Below are 22,578 nucleotides of genomic sequence, written 5' to 3'. Positions count from 1 at the left end.
CGACATAATGTTACTTAATCTTATAGGTAAAGAAGGGGTCTACTTTGTGTGATGGAACACACCCAGCCTTAAAGCATGACTACAGGGGGCTGGGGCTGTCCCCTGTGTCCACAGAGGAGGCTAAGAGCACGCTGAAACCATGAAGCAGTGATTTATACTCTCAGGGCTGTCTCCTCTGTTTTTCACCTGGTTCCCCAAGGACTGATACCTTAATCATTGTACTTAGCAAGACAAAGAAGGGTAACGGGTTGCACAAGTGTGTTAGTTTTCATGTCTGCGACCTGCTGCCTGATATTAGACAGACGAGTGGGAAACCGGTCAGGATCCAGGTCAGCCGGGATAATGATCCTAGAAAGGGACTAAATCAGAGAGTGATGTGTTATAAAATGACAGAGAACAAAAGATAATAAAGTTTTATTATTATTTAATTTAAAAATATGTCAAAACATATCCACTTGGTACTGTGATCATATTTGTTGACGGTTTGAAAATAGAGCACCGTAGATCCCATTAATTGCCTTGTCCACTGCTACGTCCCCTTAATAAAATTATACTGTTAATTATTTAATTAATAATGTGTTTTGAAGCTAATCTCTAGCTATAAGGTTGTAAGTATTATAGAGATGCTGACTAACTCTGTTTCTCTATGCATTTCCTCATTCTTAAAAAGAACAAGAGGTGATGTTGGGGTTTTGTGTTCAGTGTTGCCTCTTTGTCTCTGCATTCATCCTTTTTATGCTTGTGTGCATCGCTAACAGTACATCGTGCAGACACTAGCGCCATTGTAGAAAACCCCTTGTGCAACAAATGGCCCATTATGTAACTTTTTGATCATTATTCCAGCTTCAGCAGTGTTATCGCAAAGAAATGTGACTGCTGTGTTCCTTCTGCGAATGTGTGCGAAGCATGAATTGTCCAAAGTCCTAAAACAGTAACCAAAAGTCTCACTGAGAATTTATATTATTATAAATCGCACATGAAAATCAGTAAACAAGCCAGCTTTTTGTGCTTTGACCCTCAAGTCTTGGTGATTTCTGTGGCTCACATTTTCAACATTTCTGTTTTGCCACTTGTAACAGGGTCTCTGTTATGGCAGTTAATGTTAAAAGTTAGCTCAGTGTGTGCATTTCTGTTGAGCGTTTGTGTATTTGTCTGTGTGCGCGTGTGTGACTATGTGCAAGCGGATGAGAGAGCGAGATAAGAAGGAGATGAAGAGTCGTTCAGAAGAGCTTTCTCACTCAGAGGCGTCCCCATCTGTTCGTCTGGGCCTAATTGTTCCTGGGTGCGAAGACACACACACACACACACACACACACACACACACACACACACACACACACACACACACACACACACACACATTAAAAAAAAAAGGAGGGAAAGCAACTGTACTCGTCCCCCTGTCCCAGAGTTATTTCTGTAACATTAAAAGAGCGCCACCAGCATGCTCCAGATTATTGCCATGTAAATAATGGCACTTGGCTCGATTCCCCGCTAATGAATGTCATTTACTTTTTTAAACGAGGATTAATTATCGACAGAGGACCTCTCTCTCTCCTCCCACGGGGGAGCTCTTTGCAATTAGCTGCCAAAAGATGGCCGCTAATATTTATGTTTTTTTAAATACATCTATACGTACGCACATGTGCATATGTTCCTGTGGCATGGTGAATAACCTCCTAATTAGCGGCCTGCTTAATTCTGTGAGAGACTGCTGAGAGAGACCACTGATGAGGAAGAGGTAAAGTGACCCATGTTGGCTTAATGTCCTTTCCTCAGTTGCGTATGTGGGTTTTTGTTGGACGCTGGTGCTGGACATTGTTGTGAAACTAGGGTAAAAGAGAGAGTGGTGCTGCTTTGGAGCCAGCCTCCCGGTTGCAAAATAACGCAGGGAAAACAAACACGGCCCTCAAATTAGATTTCCCAAAACATAGCATTCCCTCTCATTTTACACACCACAGTGGCCAGCGGACGAGAATAGACTAACCCGTGAAATCCGCTTCAGTTTCAGAATGGCACAGTCGCTGGAACACTTGATAAACGAAGGCCCTCTGGATCTATCGAATAGCGCTGCTTTCTTCAAAATACAAGATCTTAATTCTTACCTAATTTGCCAGTTTTGCATACATAGTGGAACTGCAAAGGCAATGTCAATGTGCTATCATGGCTGGGTATAGTTAAAAAACTTTTTCCCCTTACTCTCTCTGTCTTTAACTCTTCTGTCAAATCCACCTCTTCGTTCCTCACTGCTTCCTGCCCATACGCTCCCACACTTCTTTTTCCCCCCGTACACCAAGCTGCCTCTCTGTGCGTGGGCTGCTAGAGCTAATGCACTTAACCTAACTGAAGGAGAAGATGAGACTGATGGGTAGGTCTGTCAGCAGTGACACTGCATGAGGTGTAGGCCGCCTTCTGAGCACAGACATTAAAATGCCACACAGCTAAAAGGGTTAAATTTCTTTATAATGTTTGGTTTTATACTTCTAACTTGTGAATTGTTTTTTTTACCATCAGACCACGTAAGACTGTTTGTGTCAAGGCAAACTTTTTTGCCAGTCTCTAACTCTTAACTTTTCAGCCATTTTGGCAGTTATTTAAAGCCCCTATCTAAATGAGCAGGGAGAAAGCTATAACTTCAGTGTCAAAGGTCAGTGGCACCAAGAAAAAGTGTTTCAGCTCAATACAAACTCCATGCTAATTCATATTATGGACACAGGCAACTAAAGTAAAGTTTTTGTAAAAAGTACATTTATTTACATGTTTACTGACAAAGCAAATAGGTCTGGCTGCCACTACACAGCTGAAATACTCCTGAACCTCAATTATGTACATGCATGATTGGCTAATATGTCTTTGTGTATGCCTAATATTCCAGGTAAGTGGACAGTTGTTTTTTTTTGTCAGTTGGAGAAATGTCTCATCACTCATCCAAGTGTCAGCTAACGGCAGGTTTCCACTGCCTTATAAACTGTACAGTTGCATAACGACTGAAACTAGTGCCATTGCCTAACAACGTCATTCAAATGAGTGATGAAACGCTTGTTCCACTGAAAACACCACATCCAGATGAACAGAATCAATTTCTGGAAGTGGGTAATGTGTTTCCTTACTCTCATAGATTCTGAATTTTTTTGAGTGTAGCATCCCTTCCTTGTATAAGTTATCTGGCTTTTCCAGATCAGCTCAAAACAAACCTTGCAATTGCAACACATGCACCACAGTGTTTTTCAGGAGTGGATCTGTGCTCCACATTACTTAAAGTACTGCCTGTATATCTAAAATAGGGCTTGTATGTCTAGTTTGTACCGAGGTCACGTCAAGTGTGCATAAGGAAAGAAGGAAGTGAGACACAGTAACGGTCTAGAGGTTTGTCATGTCAAGACTTGTCAATTGGATGTGATACAACCAGTATTAACTACTAGCTGACAAGTGGTAAGACTTAAAAACATGCAATGGAAACCAGAGATGATGAATGTTCGCCTTCAAAACAAAAATTTTTGTGTCACTCTTTAGTAAGTGTTTGCAGTGTCTTCCATGCAAATTACAGGAAACAGCAGCAATCTGGCATCAACCTCCTTTGGAGTGCTGGTAAACAGTCAGGGAATTTCCCTAATGATTGGAGGTTACCTGGAGGTCACTGAACTGTTTGCTTGAAGCCTACGTCCACACGTACCTGGGTAATTTTGAAAACACGGGTACGTGTGGACGTAGCCTTAATCACTTGACCCTGCACTGTCACACATCCAAAATAGCAGACAAGTTAACAAGGGTAGCGGTCACATGACTACAAAACCAGGATAGAGAATTTTTAAAAGACCCCGTTTAGACGAAGTGCTCCCCAAGCCTGGACCTAAGCTGCGTCTGCGACGCGACGTCAGAGGCACGCACCTGATATATTTTAGGGGTGAGTCAGCACGAGGCCAGTCGAAGTGAGAGCTGCCACGCTAAAGGGGGTTTATGTGTCAGACTTGCCCACTGAGACAGAGGTTATGATAATAGATAACTGTGAGAAAGCCTTGGATGGATGGAGTCTAGCAGAGGTGGCAGTTACTATACCGTGGGCTATAGTCATCCCCCCCATTCGGCTCCGTGTTTTATAGCTAGATTCTGTTGCTGCTCTCTGGCTCACCTCTCAGTGTGAAATGAGCAAGTCTCGACTATCGTCCTCAGTCCGCCAGTCGAGCTCACAGTTACACACGAGCACTGCCAAGAATGGTGTTTCTGCCTGTGTCTAAACATGTGGAGCTGTATGATCTGCTGAGTGGGTCATTTGACATGTGTGCTCGGGGAAATGTTTGTGTGTACATTTAAGTGTCTGCTCATGAACTTTAAAATGGATGGGCTTTTGGTTCGTACATGTTTACACTTACAGTAACATTAGGAGAGAGAGCGCTCCTAAATAATAAAATTAAGAAGTACGACATTCTTGCATCGGCACTGTTTTTCCTCCTCCTTCTCTGTCGTTTCATTGGCCCCTCTCCTCACTTTCTTTCTATCTTTCTGTCAGCAGGAGGGTGAGGGGCTTGCTCCAGGCTGCAGCAGGTTTAGCTGATTCTGAGGAGTGCGAGAATAATTTGGGATCTGCTCTGTTTCATCATCTGCTGCTGTCAGAAGTTTGTTTCTGAAGCAGGAGCCTGAACATTTGCTTCCTCGGATGATGTGTCACAAGTGGCACTTTGTTGAGCAGTTGTGTTTGTCTTTGGCAGGTTTTACATGGTGGAGCACGAGTGCAGATTGTGCAGCGACCAATCGTGCTTTCTGTTCAACATAAATCAGGGCTTTGTCAGAACTTGTGTTCTTGTTGTACAGTGTTTGATTTACATTTGCATTTATAAGTTCGTACAGCTCCACCAAAGATAAACGCCTACATAAATTTCCCCTTTTATTCCCCTTTTATTTTTTGTTATAGGATATATTCAGAAAAAAACAGGCTCAATATTGTTGCAGTGTTGTTCTCAATGTTGTCAAAATACAGACATACAAGAAGCGTTATCAGGTGAGTCAGGCTTATGGAAGGTTAAATGAAGTATTTTTCTTAGGATGCAGTAAAGATCAGTGGTATGATTTCACCTGCTAGTCATTCAGTAAATCTTCTATCCAGGTTTTCTTTGGATTTGAAACACATTTGGCATAAAACTGATTGTTGCTGCTGTGAGTTGAACAGGCTTTTATCCTGTGTACCTGTGTAGTTCAAAGGAGAATCTGTGGAAGTGGATGTTAAGCAGTCTGAAATGTTTTTAAAGTGCACATGTGCATGAAGTGTAAGTGAATAAATAGATAAACAACCACAAGACTTTGCAGACCGAGTCCCCCTGGCTGTTGGCCAAACAGGTAATTCCTGCGGCATAGTTTTGGAAGGGCCACAGCAAGCCAAGCCTGCCTCAGCAGTCAGACTGTCTGCACATTTCTGTTGCTGATGGCATACCAGGGGCGCCATTTTCCTCTCTGAGACAGACAAGCCAGAGGATCTGATTGGCCTTCCGCCAATGCACACTCACAAAGACTCCTTTGACAGCAGGTCAGTCGGTTAACCAACCAGTAGGCAGAGGGATAAGACAAAAAAAAATCCTCACCCTCTTCACTCCTAAGCTTCATGATTAAAGGGTTCTTAAAGCTAAAAAAGGGGGTGCATCCTAGTCTTCTCAAAAATGCACAAGTAGTGCATATTTTCAGGTTTATTTGTGGTTTTGTATACCTTTACATTTCATCGTGGCAAGTGTTTGCTGCCGCCACAGACGTGGATCTGAGTGTGTGCTTAGAATTCATGCGTAAATATTGACGTGTGCTTGTATGTTTTGTGTGCGGGCTTAAATCCTTGTGGCCAGGCTGGCATGAGCATACCATAAATACGCTGAACAAACATCTGCTGTTATTCTTCCCCCTTAGCCACCTGATATTAGCTAATAAAGGCAACGATATCAAATCCAGTTCACGATCATGCAACAGTATTTTTTGTAAACGAAATATTTCTGAGATGGTAAATATTAGAAATGTTTAAGGCCAAACTTCATTATAAATTAGCGCTAAGCCTGTGCTCCATGATTAGCTCGTCGTGGTTATGATGTCAGCGGAGCCTCACATCTTATATTTTCATCATAAAGCTGTGTAGGAGCTGACGCACTACCTTAAATAGCTGTTGATGTTCTCCTGTGCGCTCATTATCTCTCCAGTCCAGGCTTTGCTTCTCCGCTTTCTCCTGCCGCCCATCTCCTCCCCTGTGTATCGGCCGCTTTGCATACGACTGATGTTTAAATGCTGCATTGTTAACTGACGTGGGGTAGCCCTTTGCTGACCCGGGAGGTATTTGCTCGTTTGATCATGGGGCAGCAGTTTTAATGTATCGAAGCAGCGCCGCTCCGTAAAGCCCCTAGTATAAGTAGAGACAGAGGGCGAAGGCAGGGCGAGGGATCCGTTGGTTGCAGGCCTGACAGTACAGAAGGAAGGTGATTATTAGAATATCTGTTGGTCAGCAAGGCCAAAGGGAACGCTGCTGACCCTGCATTTCCTGGTTATGCTGTGCTGGTGGGTGTTGGTATTTCGAGGGGTTTTTTTGGGGGGGGGGGGGGGGGGGGGGGGGGCATTGCGAGTTTTGTGGCAAAGATGGAGAACAGGACTCCATTGATGAACAGATTCAATATTTCCATCATAGTGTGTGTGTGTGGTTTTTTTCTTTATAACACTTTAAATATTTGCATACAAGGCCTTCTTCTGATGTTTATTTCTTATGCTCTATCTGTACGAGATGCTACACTCTTTACACTTTTTTATTTCCACACTATTTATTTTGTGCAGAACTGTGGTTGCCTTTAACATCCAGCCATTGATTTACTTCCCACAGTTATTTCTGCTCTTAGTTTGTCATAAAGACTAGACAAAGATAACTGAAAGGCCTCAGTGTCAGTGAAAACCACGTTGCCTTTTACATATGGGTCTCTGGATACAGAACTCTCACTTCACCAGCTGACAACACAAGAGAAAGAAGTGTTGAGAAAGAGGGAAAAAAACAATGACACAAACAGAGTACAAGTTTGTGTTTGCACCCTGGGACCTGTGTATCGAGACCCTGGCTGCACTGAAGCTAACCGGAGGCTGGCCCCTCAAAGGAAAATATTGAACACCCATACACCCTTCTTGCCTTTTTCTTACCATTCTTTGCCCTCCCTCCCCCCCCTGCTTTCATTCTCTGCTTTTCTTTTGGGCTTATTTCTTGTAGGGTGTCTTTCAGAGTGGCAGTGACCATAGATACCAGGAGGGGAAAAAAACCTGTGGAGAGGAAAAAAAGAGAAAGAAAGACACTTTGTTCAACTTGATGATTAATATTTGATGGACAGTTCCCTCATGAATTTCCCATAGCATTCCATAGTGGACTTGTGATGTGCAGAAGGCTGCGAATGGAGATTGTTTGACTCGATGCACAGCTCATCATCAGCATTAAGTGGCCTTTCCACTTTTCCATAAACAAACAAGAAATACAAAAACTAAACGAAAATGTATCTCCGAGTGTTGGAAAATCAGCTAATTTTTTTGTCCCCAAGATTGAGCATGCGATTGTGTTTCTAAGCTCGTTTGACACCGTTTTCTAAAAAAAGAGTTCCCTTTAAATTCCCTTCAGAAATATAATGTTAAAAAGCTTCAGATTACCTCCCTCCCTCTATATCTGTGTCAAGCAGTGTGTATCCTCATGAGATCTCACAACTGGATTCAGTAAATATGGATTGCCTCTTTTATTTCCAAACGTCCCAAAGCAACCCAGATGCCCCTTGACTTTTGAACCGCGGTTCACAGAAAAGCAGAGGTGAAGCAGCAATCTGCATCTCTCATGGTGCCTCACGCCCACATTGTTTCTGAGACTGAGAGCGATACCACATGAGTTTACCTCCAACGGTGAAAAAAACCAGAAAAATAAAGAATTTGAAGGAGAATTCTTAGTCGATTAACTCGGGCTGTCATCATCCGCCCCTAAAAGTTCGTCTTCTCTTTCTGTTTCCCCCTATCATTTCCCAGTTTCTTCTCTTTTTTTTTTTTTATAGAAGATTGACCCTGCATGGCTGCAAGTCTTGATTAGCAGGGCTTCAGAGCCCAGAGTCTATTGATTGGGCCTCCAAAGCACTAAGCAAATGTAGCAAGAGAAACAAGTCAATAATGCTGTTACTGCAACAATCCCCGTCACACTAGTGGCTTCCCCCGCACACTCCAAATAGTTATTTTTCATGGGTTGGTGGTGAAGCACGCAATTATGAGAAAATCAGTGTCACTAAAAATTCTGGTTGTCCGCACTTTCTCGTCTTCTCCTTCTGTCTCCGTTTGAGTCTCTCTATAAACTTTTGTCTGTTCTGTCCGTTCGGGATATTGCTTTGCTTTTGTCTGTGACTTCATTCATGTAAAGACTGCTACACGAGTTTATTTTAATCCATTACTTGACTTCCCTTTCTCACATCTCCCAGGTCACTACCACCTCTATGTCTCTCTCAGCTTAGACATGGAGACCAGGGAAGCTAGTTTGCAAATTTAATGGAGCAGCATGGATTATTTAGACTGACTAAAGCCTCCCTTGTAGTGTCAAATAGGGGGTTGTGGGATGACATTAAACCCCTACTTTCTCTGTCTCCTTTTCTTTCTGGCTGCTGCTTTCTGGTTAAAGTGATCTGTACCTGCATGTCCAAACAACTCAAACCTGATGGTTCACATATTCTTTAATTGTTGTGTGTTATTTTACAGCAGTTTTCCAGACGCCCTCCTGTAGTTTTCAGATGTTTTACTCAACACTGCCTTGATGGGCAAGCATGTGCAACATTACTGTTGGCGGAGGGTTTTTGCACGCATGCATGTAGAGTCTGACACTGCGAACCTCTGCTTGCTCAGTTCTTTCATACCTGCAGGGTAGAGAAGGAGCCAGAGTGGCCTTAGGGTCAAAAGGTCAAGTTCAAGAAATGGCTCTTTCTCTCGTTCATCCGTGACTCTGAAATGAAATCCAGGCTTTGGCAGTCTGCTTTCGGCCCAAACTCACATGAAAACGTGACCTCTGACATTAAGATGCTAAGAGAAGTCACAGGTTCTTGTTGCTTTCTTTGCAATCAGGCTTGCTGCTGTCCTTAATAACTGGGATAGGTTGAAATAACTAAAAATTCACTTTTCACTTTATTTACTAATTTCAGCCCAGTTCTTTAATCTATTCTCATAGAATGTGAATTTATTCTAGTATCCTTTAGTATAAGCCACTGCAAAGATATGTAGCTGCTTTAGCATGTGGACCACTCGTCACATTTTTATGCTTATAACTTGAGACAAGGAGACATAATAATAGAGATAATGATCCAAGCTGCATGTATAGAAACGAGCAGGCAGTACATGATTGCGACTTGGTCAGCCTTGGGTTTTTGTTTAGTGTTTTTTTACATTTGTGTTAGAAAAAGCCAGCCCGTGTGGGTGTGTGTACTTGTATGCTGTTTGTGTGCGTGCTAGTGGGCAGTATCACACCATCATCTGAATCAGCAGAGAGACAGGATGCAAAGCTAAACCACACGGGACTTGAAGCAAATATTTGGAGAGTTGATTTGAAACGGCAAACAAACAACATGCGGAGGAGCTTCCTCACCAGTTAATAAAAAAGACTCAGACATAAACACTAATATCCTCATAGTTTCTTTGGTTGGGAATCCTAAACAGACTTTTAGGTTGTATTTTGAGTGAAATGCAGTTGACGGCACCTCACGACTTGAAGCTGTCGGGACAAGTTCTTGTAAAGATAAGAGCCCTGATTTTGATATGTTTAAAAAAAAAATGCAGAGATAAGGAGATACTGGTTTTTGTTTTTTTTTTCTTCCGCAAGTTATCATAGCTCTGAATTACTGCTATAAACTCTGAAAATAGTTAGGTAGTAGGTCGGATTTCTCAGCATCAGCGTTGGTGTTACGTGTCAGGCCGTGGATGTATTACTCAGTTTCAGTGTTTTTTTTTTTCTGCAAAAGTAACAGGTTACGCTGGGAAAAAAATGAAAGTGAGCAGTTGTTCTCAAATGATTTATGTGCTTTAATGACATTTCAATACTGAACAAACAATAAAAATTTATGGACACCATAGTTTTGGAGGCCTGCAGCTCTAATGGCTAATGTTATGCCCTTTTTCATAGGGGCCAGTAATCGGATCTGCAGCTGGCCCCTGGCCTTCACAGAATGTATACAAGGGGGATTTTTGTGTTTTGGGAAATCTTAGCAGAAAGAAGAAATAGTGAGAAATGTGGGGATATCACATCCATATCTTCTGCAATCTCCAAAAATACTTGCTGAATAAATAAAATATTTATTTTTTCATAATTAAAATGCAGACACGCGTTACTCTGCAAAGGTTTCAGCCACTGGACGTAGTCTGTGGAGGCTTCTAAAGCAGTGAGAAGATTCCTTTATTTAAAGCCTGAACCATGAAATTATTGACATTAAATTCTAATTTTGAGAAACTGGAGTTGATTGAACCTTATTAACCTTATTGAACCTTCTGACAAATTACCAAAAAAAGGAGATAGATATAAATTTGCATTTATGAGTTTTAATTTGTATATTTTTTGTTACAAGCAGCAGGAAATGTAAACCTCTCAAAAACTCATGTATCACATATGATCCACTTGTATTACATTTACACAAGAAATCATTTATTTTTATTACTTTTCTGTTCTTCCTGGGCAAATTTCACTTTCATTTGAGAACTCAAATTACAGTTTAGTAGTTTTCTTCTTTTATTGTTTTAAATGCCATTTATTGCTACCATGATGTTTATATCTCAGTCTTTTTCTTTTCGCTTCTAAGGCTATGTTCAGACCGAACCTAAAGTGACGTTTTTGCACGGTGAAATTGCGTTAGTAGTTTACGCAAAGACTGGTAATAACGCAAATACACACCCACGCGAGTTGGAAATGTCTCAACCTGGAGGCAAAATTTGCTCCACTTTGAAAGCTCGATTTGACTTCACTTCTGCAGAAAAAGATTGCTCGCAGAAAAGTGAGTAGAATAGTTTGACTTCCTGCTAAGTTCTAAAAATATGTTATTAATCGATTCCAGCTGTCGGGTTTACTTTAGAAGCAAGTATTTCTCTCGTTGGTTATTTGGGGTAAATATGCAGCATGTGGGCTACGAAATGGTCCAAAAACACTCCAGCGATTGAACACATACAAAAACCAAATTTGCCACTATGCTGCTCTGACAACCAGCTAGTTAAGATGAGCCATTTTCCATATTAATCAAGTAATAAAAATACAGTTGTATGAGTCAGAAAACAAATGGCTCAGCCTTGTGGAGTATACATACACAGTTTGGAAATGTGGGCTGTCGGCGTCGTCCTGTTGACTATAAACCAGCGACTTCACAAACACACGGGGCAAAAGAAAAACAACTTGGACTTGGAAATTTGAGTTAAGAAAAAGTAGGTGAGGGGAAAATAAGCAATATAAGAACTGAATATGAGCAAGGGGACAAAAAAAAGAGGACACAGCGATAGAACAAAATAGAAGGAGGGGGAGGATGGAGATGAGAGCGGTAAGACAGAGGAGGGTGAGGGTTCGCGCAAGGGAATGATCTGTGTATGTTTGGAGCTCAGAAAAGCCACCTGTACATCACAACCGGATGAGGAGAAGCTGTAGCAGCTACCCGAGATTGCTGCCGGCAAAAGAAGTTCTTAAAAATTCCAGACACAGTTGCAATATACTCTCTCTTCCTCTTCTCACCCACTCTGTGTCTTTCCCATTTCCCTCTCCATCTCCCTCATTTCTCTCGATCCTCTTTTTCATCTTCCCCACACTCACATACTCTTGCATACTCGCCTCCCACTCTAAATTTACTCCTTCTTTCTCCCTCCCTCCTCTTTTCTTCCTCCTTCTCTCTCCTTCAGTCGTTTTCTGCCCTCCCTTTCTTCCATCTTGCACCATTTTTTTTCAGGAGAGAACTGGGTCCCAGTGTAGGCTGCTGCTGGCCAGGGTTGTTAGCCACCAAATAAAAAATGGATGAACTTCTAGGGCCCCGGTGCTGTTCTCCTGCATCTAGTTGGTGGAAAGAGAGGGAGTAAATTGGAGACGGAGAAAGGGAGAGAGAGAGAGAATCAGGCTGACATGAAATACCTTGCTCAGAAGACGTCTTCCAGAAACCTGACCGTCTTTAATGTCAGTTTTTTCTCAGTTGAGGGGAAAAAATTGTTTTTGTTAGTACAGGTCAAAAAAAGGTCTGCAGCTCTTTCGGGGATCGATGATCTCAACAAATAAATATATTTATATAAACTGTGAAACTTGTTACATTATAAGTGAAAATCTCTCAGTTTGTGAATTATATGCTGTTTTCCTTTGATTTAGATTTAAATTACATTGAACGTCTCTCAGGTTTGGATGGCTGACTGGATGAAATGAGGCATTTGAAGACATAATTTTTTTAAATCTAGGCTGTTCATGCTAATGCGCTTATCTTTACAGTTCAGTGAGCATTTGAGTGTTAAGGTGTGGAGCAAGTTCCTAAATATTGTTTCTGTTTTTAAGTAATGTCAGTAAACAGCTTCCAGTTAGGAGCAAACTCCAGCTGTGCGTGCTTATTTCTAATAATCAGCATGTCTCTCAGACACCCCCGTGGGGGTGATAGGCTAAACATACGTGGTGGGATCAGATCTCTCCAACAAGCAGGTCAGCTTATTATCCCCGCACAGCAACGTGAACCTGATCCAGGTGTTCTGACTTGTTCCTCCTCATCTCATTTGCGATTGAAACATTGCACGTTTTTCCCGCCTTCTCTCAACCTATATTGTTTGCAGGCCAGGCTCAACCTTTTGTTTTTGTCGTGTGTGTGTGTGTGTGTGTGTGTGTGTGTGTGTGTGTGTGTGTGTGTGTGTGATGTGGCCGGTTTAAGTTTGAGCCCCAGACCGAGAGCAGCTGTGTGTATGTGTGTGTGAGCAAGCGTGTGTGCCTCCACAATGAAACATTTATTCGTATTAGTTTGTGATAACAAGTCGAGGCATTACTTAGGACTTACCCCCACCAGCATTTCACCTCCGTGTCCATCACTCAAACCATTTGTGAGCACATTGATCCTCTCCCCCCCCCCCCCTCCCCCCCATCCCCTCCTCCTCTCCCATGCTGTATATTCCCAGGGTTTGGAAGGAGAGCCAGAATGGCTCAGACAGCAATTGATTTTTATTTTATTGGTCTACTAGTGGAAAGAGGTGGGATAGGGGAGGGCCTGAGAGATGCAACTCCGCAGCTAAGTTTGCTCTTAGTGGGCTGTGTGTGTGTGTGTGTGTGTGTGTGTGTGTGTGTGTGTGTGTGTGTGTGTGTGTGTCTCCAGGTGGGATGGGCCTATCCGCTTATGTCTGTCTCACAGAGAATGTTTTTGTTTTGGGGTAGGGGCTGTTGTCTTTCCGTCTGTCTGAAGGTTGTGTGTGTGTGTGTGTGTGTGTGTGTGTGTGTGTGTGTGTGTGTGTGTGTGTGTTCATGTCCAGCCACCTCTGTGAGCCATCAAAAGCTGCATGTCTGTGTTCACATGTGTCAGACACACACACACACATGCGTGTGTCATTTAAGGTATTGGGGGAATCTGAGGTGCTGATGGAGCTGGCACTAGGGACTTGGACCTCAACACACACACACACACACACACACACACACACATAGCTGAGGTGTATCCCGGTGCTCATTAAAGCTGGTAATAAGGCTGTGCTGCTGGAAAAGGAGGGGAAAAAACAGGGAAAGGAAGAGAGGGAGGGAGGAAGAGGGTGGGAAGGGAGAAAAAGGAAAAAAAAAAAAAAAAGGGAGATTTTAAAATTTAATAACACTGGTACGATTTTGTAAATCTTTCCTGACAGAAAAGTCCTCATTATTTTCATCTGTCTCCGAGGAGCCTCTCCAGCTTTGCCTCCCCGGGTAAACGGACCTTTCGCGCTCTCCCTCTTTCTCCTCTTTCTCTCCACCTCTCTATTGCTTTTTCCACACTTTCTGTCTTTCAGCTGCTTTGTTGTCTGTTTCCGATCTTTGTGACTCTCTCTCTCTCTCTGAATATTTCAGCCTCTCTTAGATTAGTGCTGTAAATCTGTTTATTTCCTTTTAGTAAGGTGTTAGCTGACTGGCTGTCTGCGATGAAGGAACATAAGGAGCCAATAGCATTTCCAGTACTATGTGCTGTGATTGGCTGACATTTTAGTTAGAGTTACTGTTGGTCTGTTTTCGTGAGAGTGTTTCTTTTTTCCCCCCCACCGTACCGGGGCACCGACACAGGAAAATACTTGAGGATCATAGTATCAGGTATCAAACTCACTGTGTGTAGGAGTGTGCATATGTGGGTCAGCAGATACACCCTTGTACCTGCAGTCTTTGCGTCACTCACACATCCCCAAATCCTTCCCTCCACTTACACACACACACACACACACACACTCCTAGCCCCCCTCCACCTCTATGTCAAGTGTCAAAACTGGAGGATGGATCCGGTTTGATAAGTTCTGTTCTGTCTGGCCACGTGTCAGGGCGGGATCAACTATATAGCAGAGGAAAACCATGTTCTTCACTCTCCTACCTCCCAGTTTTGGGGATTTTTTTTTTTACTTCTCTTTTTTGGGAGTATTGGGGTGTGGATATTTTTAGGGTAGGTTTTATTGTAGTTGTTTCTGGTAGCTTTAGTACCTTATTTGACTTGTTAGCTTATTATAAAAGGAAAAAAAACAAAGAAAAAAATAGTTTGACGTATGAAATTTCATCAGTTTGTGTGGTTTTGTTTCAAATGGATGAAGAATAATTTCCCCATCCTCTGTAAAATGTAACCAAGTAGTCATTTTCCAGCCTTCTTAGGTCTGCAGTGGTTAAAAGAGTGTGATGGCTGACTTTCATGTCCCACTGCTCATATGTCAGTGGGGAAAACTGTGGCTCTTTACAGTGTCACAGACACTATTTTTCAAACAGTTTTCAACATCAGTGAAGTGATTTATGACGGCACCTCCACAAACTAATTCCTCCAATCTGTCTAGCTAGATCTGTGTGTATGTGTGTGTGTGTGCGGCCCCCCTTCAGGTCATCTGGTCTAAATTGACCTTTGGTCGTAAGCTTTGCAGGATCTTCTCGGTCTGTGTGAACTATTGCAAGCATTAAAGTAAAGATGTACTGTTTATGGCTCCCCCTCCAAGTTTCTGATTGGCTGCCTCTTGCAAACAGAAGCACCTGAGGTTAAAATATTGGGAATATCCCTGCTCTATGACATCAGAAAGATTTGAGTGGAAAAAAACTTGCCTAAAACCAAATATTGAGAGTAGTGTGATGCCCGAGCTTTTAGCTTTCACATGTGCTGACCTAATTATTTGAAACTTTGACCATGTTTCATATAAGCGTGCACTATTTCATTAGTGTGTGTGTGTGTGTGTGTGTGTGTGTGTGTGTGTGTGTGTGTGTGTGTGTGTGTGTGTGTGTGTGTCAGAAAAAGAGGAAAAAGCATTAACATTTTTGGACGGGCCACTCCTAAAATTTATATCCATCTTCTCTTTAAAGGTTGGAGTTGCCATATGTGCTGCTTTACATTTATACTTCCAAGACACGTTTTGTTAGATTGGTGCACAGAGGATCAGTTAAGGTCAAAATAATGCATTTTTTAAAAAAAGATGTGTCCCCAGAGGGGGGAGGGAAAAAAACTTCTTAAACCGCAGCACTGTCATATTCCTTACTGCTTTGAACATTTAAGTGTTTGAAGTTATTCCACGTTGTTTGCTACCAAATCAGACTCCTTTAATAAATGCCGTTTTAACAGAATTGAACCCCCCTCCACGAGGCTAAAACTAACTTTATGTTCATTTCTCCACTGCAAGCCTCTACTAGCCCCCCCCCCCCCCCTCCCTTTTTTTTCTTCTTTTCACCCCAGCTGAAAAATTAGCACAACACAAAGCGAGCTGGCTTCTTCTAACACACTGCCACAGATACACACACACACACACACACATACAAGCGCCTCCTCTGGGTATTTGACTGGGATAAATAATCATTGTAAATAATGAATGTCAATTAATAGGGGGAGACGTGTCCTTGCTAAGCATGCTCTGATTAGTGTTTCACTGGGATCTCTTCCCCCAGCTGGCTTCAGCCAATCATGTCAGCCTCATCCAAAACACCAGAATAAAACTGGCCTATCACAACATATGATATCATCTAATACTGCCTCAGCTTATAGGCATATGGCAAATATAGTATTATCTGTCACTATTCTTTTTACAATTTTTTTTACCTCAGCAGTGAGGTAAAAAATGCCACGTGTGGGTGTGTGTGGGGTGGGGGAGGGATACCATAGCTGTTGCTTATGTTGTTCGGGACATGGTTTGCTATAAACAATATGACAGTGTCATAATAATGTATGCATTTATTCAAGGATAAACTGTCTACTTATAAAGCAGTGCTGCTTACACACAGTAGTTGTAATGAGCTCTCTGGTGTTAGCGAGAGCATTACAGCATGTCAGAGAAGTGTCCTATTACTGGAAAGAAGTTCATGGCGATTGGTTATATATTGTTTTTAGTTTGTAACAGTATCCTCTGAATCTCATATAAAGCAGTTGATAAAATTTGTTGTTATGCGGCCGAGAGTCTTTTTGCAAAAGGAAATACAAAGATGTAAAGCATCAAAGCTTGTCTGTGGGATTTTTGTCATCCTTCCCTTCAATAGCTTCATCAGTTCTGCGCTTTAAGCTAAGCAAACGGTCGAGACTTTTGCCAGGCGGGCTGGTGGACCAGAGGGAGGCCGCGAGCTCGACTGGTGTGTCAGCTCAGACGTGGAGTTTAGAGGGTAGCTGGGTGACTGAGCAACCAGCCAGCGCCCTCCCCTCCCTCGGTGATAAATGGCCACAGCATGGGCTATTCATCTCCTGCTTAGAGAAGTGGACAGTGCCCCCCTGCTCGGCCTCTCCTCCACCCCTCCACATGTCAGCAAATGTGATAATTCTCTCATTTGTCAGGAGCAGTGGAGGGTTTGGAATCCGTGTGTGTGTGTCTGAGTGAGTGCATGTGTGCTGATGCAAACTCTGGAGAATTTGGGGGACACATGCTAGATAAGTTGCTCACTTACCAGATGCCTTGCTCTGCACATCTTCACTCCATTCCTCATCTGGTACTTTTGTGATTTTTTTATTTATTTATTTATTTATTTTTTTTTGGGGGGGGGGGTTCAAAGCCCCCACTCCCCCACACCAACTTTACTTCGGTCACAGTGGGAAAATTTAAATGAGCAAATGAGTGAGTCGTTTTATGGCAAATTCCATCAGTAATTCAGCGATTTTTTTTTTTTTATTACCTTCAGGAAACTACTGAGCCACTTTTTCCACTTTATTGTGCAAATAAAGTTTAAGAGCCTGTCAGCTATTTGTGTGCGTGTGTGTATATGTTTGCATGTCATGCTTGTTTATAAGTGTGTTGGTCTCTTTTGCATTTGTATGTTCATGTCTGTACACAAATCAGCGTTGTTGTTTTTTACAGAGGGTACACATATGTAAGCAAATCACTCTTATCACGATTGTTTTATCCAGTCACGCTGTGGTTTTATGACGTGTGCCAGCGAGTGTATAGCGATTTAAAAACCAAGCGTTCAGACCTCATGGTAACAATTAAACAGGATCAGGCTCCAGTTGACTTTTCTCCGTAGACCCGCGAACCTTTTCCTAATCCTTCTCTGTTCTTTCTCTCTGCAGGATCATCCAGAATCGGGTCCTGGTCTTCATCCTCGGAGCCATCATCCTCCTCACCATCATCCTGGCCATCTATTTTAATGTGCGAGGCCACTGATCTCCCCTGTACGCACATGCATATATACACACACACACACTCCCTCCCCCTAAACGCAAATACACACACACTCTCTTGTGATTAATAGCGACAAAAGCGTTGTTCTGCTGTAATTAGGACAAATGGTCCCCATGAATCACTATTTCCAAAGCCTGACAGCAAGCTTTTTTTTTTTTTTTTTTACCATTTCTCACTCCTTTTTTTTGTTTGCAGTTTCTTTCCCTTTTTTCTCCTGTTCTCCTTCTTCCCTTTTACTCTCTTTTTCTCTTTCACTTTCTTCTCCTTCCCCCCTCCTCCTCTGCCTGTCAGGCTCGTTCTTACATCTCCAGGGACTAGAACGGGGTGAGATGTTTTTATAATAGTTAATATTTTTCATGGTGTCGTCCTCAGCGTGGTTTGCAACCTGGTCATTTTTTTTCTTGTGTAACTTAATGGAGGGCTTTTTCTGTAGTGTAGGTGGGTTTGGTGTTATTCAGGGTGTGGGGATGCATGAAAGGCAGAGAGAAACCGAAGTTCTACACACATCTGTGGGTTTGCACGTGTGCATGCATGAGTGACAGTCATGGATGGGGGCCCGCACTGCGTTTCTTATTGACACCAACAGTAGGCACACATACTGTATTAGCTTCTGTAACTAAATGATTCAGCTGTTCTTCTCCCCACCAATCACCCTACCCCTGCACAGCTCAGAGGACAGTGCCTTCAGTTTAGATATGCTGTTCACACTCCTGCTTTAAAAGGCTCAGCAGAGCCCAAAATAGACAAGTGGCGCTGCCTTGAAAAGAGAGGATGCACGCAAAAAGGTTGAGGTTAGTTCAGCTTGTGTTCATTGAATCAAGGTGAAAGTATTTTGGGTTGTTTGTTTTTTTTTTCATTATTAGGAGGAAACTGGTTGCAGTTTTTGTTTTCAGGAGCAAAAAAGTGGTTATTTTAGAGAATTTAGAGATTGAAGAATATTAAATAAAAATTGCTCTTTTAATGGATTTTAATGCAAAAGAGACCTGACCTCAGCCTCCGTGAGTACAGCACAGAAACAAAGAGAAATGCTTCAAATGACATTGTAACCACATCTGGGACATCAACCCTTCCCAAATACATACTACATTAACTGATTCCCAAATATAAGCGTCATACTGTATGTACTAACATTGAAATGGACATCATGTATAGTGTTTTTGCTCTTACTAAGTGACTCTCTTGCTATTTATTTATAAATGTAGAGTTTCCATTCAGATTTCTGTGTTGGAAGTGTATATTTTTGTGATGTTGAAATTATTCAGAATTAACATTAATCACATGTTTGTTTCTTCTTGATTTGTGGTGGTTCTCTGATGCAGACTGTACACCAGGACCAACTGAAATATGTGTATTTCTAGTCTTTCATCTTAAAGGCTTTTTTTTTTCTTGATTTCTTTCTTCTATAAATGGATCTAGCTTGTTTAAAAATTTGTACTTTTTGTTCTTTATTTTCTATGTAATCTTCGGAGGTGTGAGATGGGACCCTTGTTTCTGTGTTTGTGATGATGTGATGCATCTGCAGGTGTTTGAAAAAAAGGCGTGCTTGAGTTTACCGGCGTTTAATTCTTCGGGGGGAAAGCCATTCTTTGGGGACGGCGTTTGAAAAATCTAAATTTAAGAGCATATTTGGATCATTTTTAATTTTATTTTTGTTTGGAGGGGGGGGGGGGGGGCTAATGCTAATGCAAGCCACAAGCTCGCACACGCATGGAAACACACACTGGTGCGCGCACGTATGTCTCTTGTGGTTGGTGTTCCCAGTGAGGGCATTTGCTATTCTGTTTCAGGGTCATAGTCTTCATTTTTGAAGATGCGGGGGAGTCCCCATCCCACCATCCCACCCCACCCTCCCCCACCCCGTGCTATCGTCCACCATTTCACAGGCCCTCACCAGCCGCGGCGCCGTGGTCTGCTTCAAAGCCTCAAATTAATGGCCAACAAAATAGTGTGTCTCTGACCGTCCCATGCGGGGCCGACCCACTAAGAGTTATCATTAAAGTGAAGCAATAATGAAAAAAACGAAGGAAGGAAGGAAAAAAGAAGAAGAAGAGCCGGGGAAGGAAGCGAACGAGGAAGCGCGGAGGTAGGGGGTGCTGAGGGGGGGGTTAAATCCCAGGCAGTTTGACAACAAACCTCATCTGGTAATGACCCTCAGTGATTGTGGTTTTACCCAGTCAGCGTGCACAGTGTGTGTCTGTGCGTGTCTGCATGTTCAGCCTACCTATGTGCTGATGTGCTCTCTCTGTCTCTCCTGCCCCCCTCCCTCCTTCTCTCTACCTCTCCTGCCACCTTTTCCTCCTCCTCCCTGTCCTCCCCTCCCTTCCCTCCCCTCCCAGCCTGTCAGATGAGCGGAGCGGTAGCTAGCGAGTGAGCGGTGGAAGGCAGCGTGGCGGCGGCTTCTATTTGAAGTTGTAATGGTGTCAAAAAGTCAGGGCTGACTGACAGACGTCAGTCCCACAGGGCCTCATTAAAAACAGACCCACTTGACAAGGAAATAATTGAGCGCCGGCGACAACTCGGGGGCCCCTCCGCGTTTTTAGATGTTTTTATTTTCTTTTCATTATTAGCGCCGAGCTATTATGTTCATTAAGAAATGGCATTAAAACAAGTTTTCTTCTTCTTCTTTTTTTTTTAAAATACGGGCGAGGGAGGGAGCAGGGAAGGAAGACAGGATGCATGGAGGTGGGAGATAACGATTTGTTTAGAGCCCCGGTTCTGTTTTATTATTTAAACAGGAGCGCTGTCATGTGATACCTTGGCAGACGTTGGCTATCATCTCTCCCTTCTTTCTCCTTTCCTCCCTCTCTTTCTTTCCCCCCCTCCTTCTCTCCTCTGTACTCATCCCTTACTTTTCCCCAAGCTTTTATCTTCCCCTCCTCGGTCCGTCTCCATCTCTTTCTCCACCTGCTCTCTCTATCCCCTTTTCTTTCTCTTCCCGTTGAGCGGCGGGTGTCATTGGAATATGAACTAGATTATTCATCAGTGCCCCCACCACCCACTACCACCCCACGCCCCACTACCACTCCCTCCAATCGCTGATTTGGTTTTCGACAAGCGTCTCACCGCAGAAGGCTGAGGATGAAAACTTGTCAAAAATAGGTTATATCTTATTCCAAGGGGCAACAATAGCAGCAGGTACAGACACCATTTAATATTTAATTTAGGCGGGTGGTAACCCTCCTTAAGTGACTGGAGCTGCGTCTTCCATACAAACGCCAGGAGAAAAGGAGGGGTGGGTGAGCAAGAGGGGAGAGCAATTAATTATTTGATGTCTGAAAAGTGATTTTTGAAGCTCTCGCTGCCTTCTCCTGTTTGCCAGGGGGGGGAAAAAGGGATCGAGTCTTTGGGTGTCCCGGTTCGCTTTCCACACACGTTCCTTATCTTGGTCGCCCCCCTGAGAGCCGAAACATTTCCACTCGTATCACGTTACATCCACATGATAATTGTTCATATAGTAAAAGGTTTTCACTCTCTTTATGTTATCAGTGGAAATTATGAAATCTTCTACCACCACCATCTTTGCGACATCTCGCTAACGTTCCCAGTCATTCCTATCTTCACCGGTCCTCTCTACGTGGTTTTACATAGAAATTATAAAAGGAAGGTTCCTCAACAAGGAACCTGTGTGATGCACCAACCATTGCAAAAGCCCGATGTTTGTCAGCCATTTAAGACGACAAGGGATTGTGACAAGCGTCGTTTGAGCTGCCTGTCCCCCCAGCGGAGGGCGGGCCTTAAACGGCACAAACAGCGCCAGTGGTGGGATCGCAACAGGAGGGTGGGCGCTTCGTCTTCAGGAGTGTCCACGATGCTGTCACCCACTGCACACGCAGACACAGACACACACAAACACACATTCATGTACATTGAGAGAGGCCCAGCAATAACAGCTAGCCAAGAAAAAGAAGAATGGGGGGGGGGGGGAATCACAATGGCACTGTTTGAGGAGTACAATGAATATTCTTCTGTTTGATTCAGCAGACGTGGACGCATATGCGCACGCACACACACTGCTGCACGTATGATCCCAATAAAGACAGGCACACACGCTCTAGTGTGGAGCTGTTAGAAGAGGAGCCATGGTCTCCATTTGTACATGCCACCAGTTCCAGCAGAATGGCTTTCTTTCTCTCATCAGCCCATTATCTATCTGTTTTTTCGCCCCATCAGCGCTGTCAACCGTTTTATTAGTGTTTGTGCTCACAATGAAATGACAAAGGCCCCCATTATTTGAGGAAGTCGCAGGGGCCGCAGCCATACATGCATGCACGGATGTCCGTGTGCTCGTGGCCAGTGTTAAGAGGTGATGCCGAATCGTCCACATGCGCATGTATCCGTCTCGAGTTATCGCGTTCCCTTCAGTTCAGCCAATTGAGACTCCGGGCTGATCCTGACTTGTGAAGCTGACTTTTTTTTTGTGATCTCTGTCAGTGTCTGTGTTTGACATCTGTGATTAAAGCGGCTCTGGATCTTTGTAACCTAGATGCTGTGTCGTAACTTGCACACAAACACTTGGTGGGGTCTCCGACTGACTCCGCGGGAACGAGTAAGGAGGTACGAGAAAAACAAGAGCTGACATTTACAAACCGAATGTGGCACTGTGTGCTTCCTTTCGTATTTTAAAGGTGAAGCAAGCCGTGTGCTGAAAATCCTCTTAAGACATTGTGTCGTGGAGGAAACAGAGATGCAGAGCCAGACCAGCTTTCCCCCACCACCACCAGACCCTATCCCTGCCTCCTTACTCTTCCTTCCCTCTATCTCCATCACATCTTTCCCGGTAGAAACACAACC

At 43.2% G+C, this 22,578-nt stretch overlaps 1 protein-coding gene across 3 annotated transcripts in view; it reads left to right on the top strand.

Annotated features, from left to right (window-relative positions):
• The window catches only part of vti1a (vesicle transport through interaction with t-SNAREs 1A), a 114,324-nt gene extending 94,892 nt beyond the window's left edge, over window positions 1–19,432 (top strand). For all 3 annotated transcript variants that reach the window (XM_086303789.1, XM_086303791.1, XM_086303790.1), the window contains one exon: window positions 17,676–19,432. In XM_086303789.1, the coding sequence (XP_086159915.1) occupies window positions 17,676–17,769 (94 nt within the window). In that variant the 3' untranslated portion in view covers window positions 17,770–19,432. The remainder of the gene's footprint in view (window positions 1–17,675) is intronic.
• Window positions 19,433–22,578: the final 3,146 nt, after the last annotated feature.

Source organism: Aulonocara sp. 'chitande type north' Nkhata Bay, linkage group LG8 (genome assembly GCF_057382095.1).
Source record: "Aulonocara sp. 'chitande type north' Nkhata Bay isolate Kocher_YH1m ecotype deep benthic linkage group LG8, A_spYH_male_GT1.1, whole genome shotgun sequence".
NCBI classification, from domain to species: Eukaryota; Metazoa; Chordata; class Actinopteri; order Cichliformes; family Cichlidae; genus Aulonocara; species Aulonocara sp. 'chitande type north' Nkhata Bay.
The sequence above is the reverse complement of the archived record's forward strand: the minus strand, read 5'-3'. Positions and strand labels throughout refer to the sequence as shown.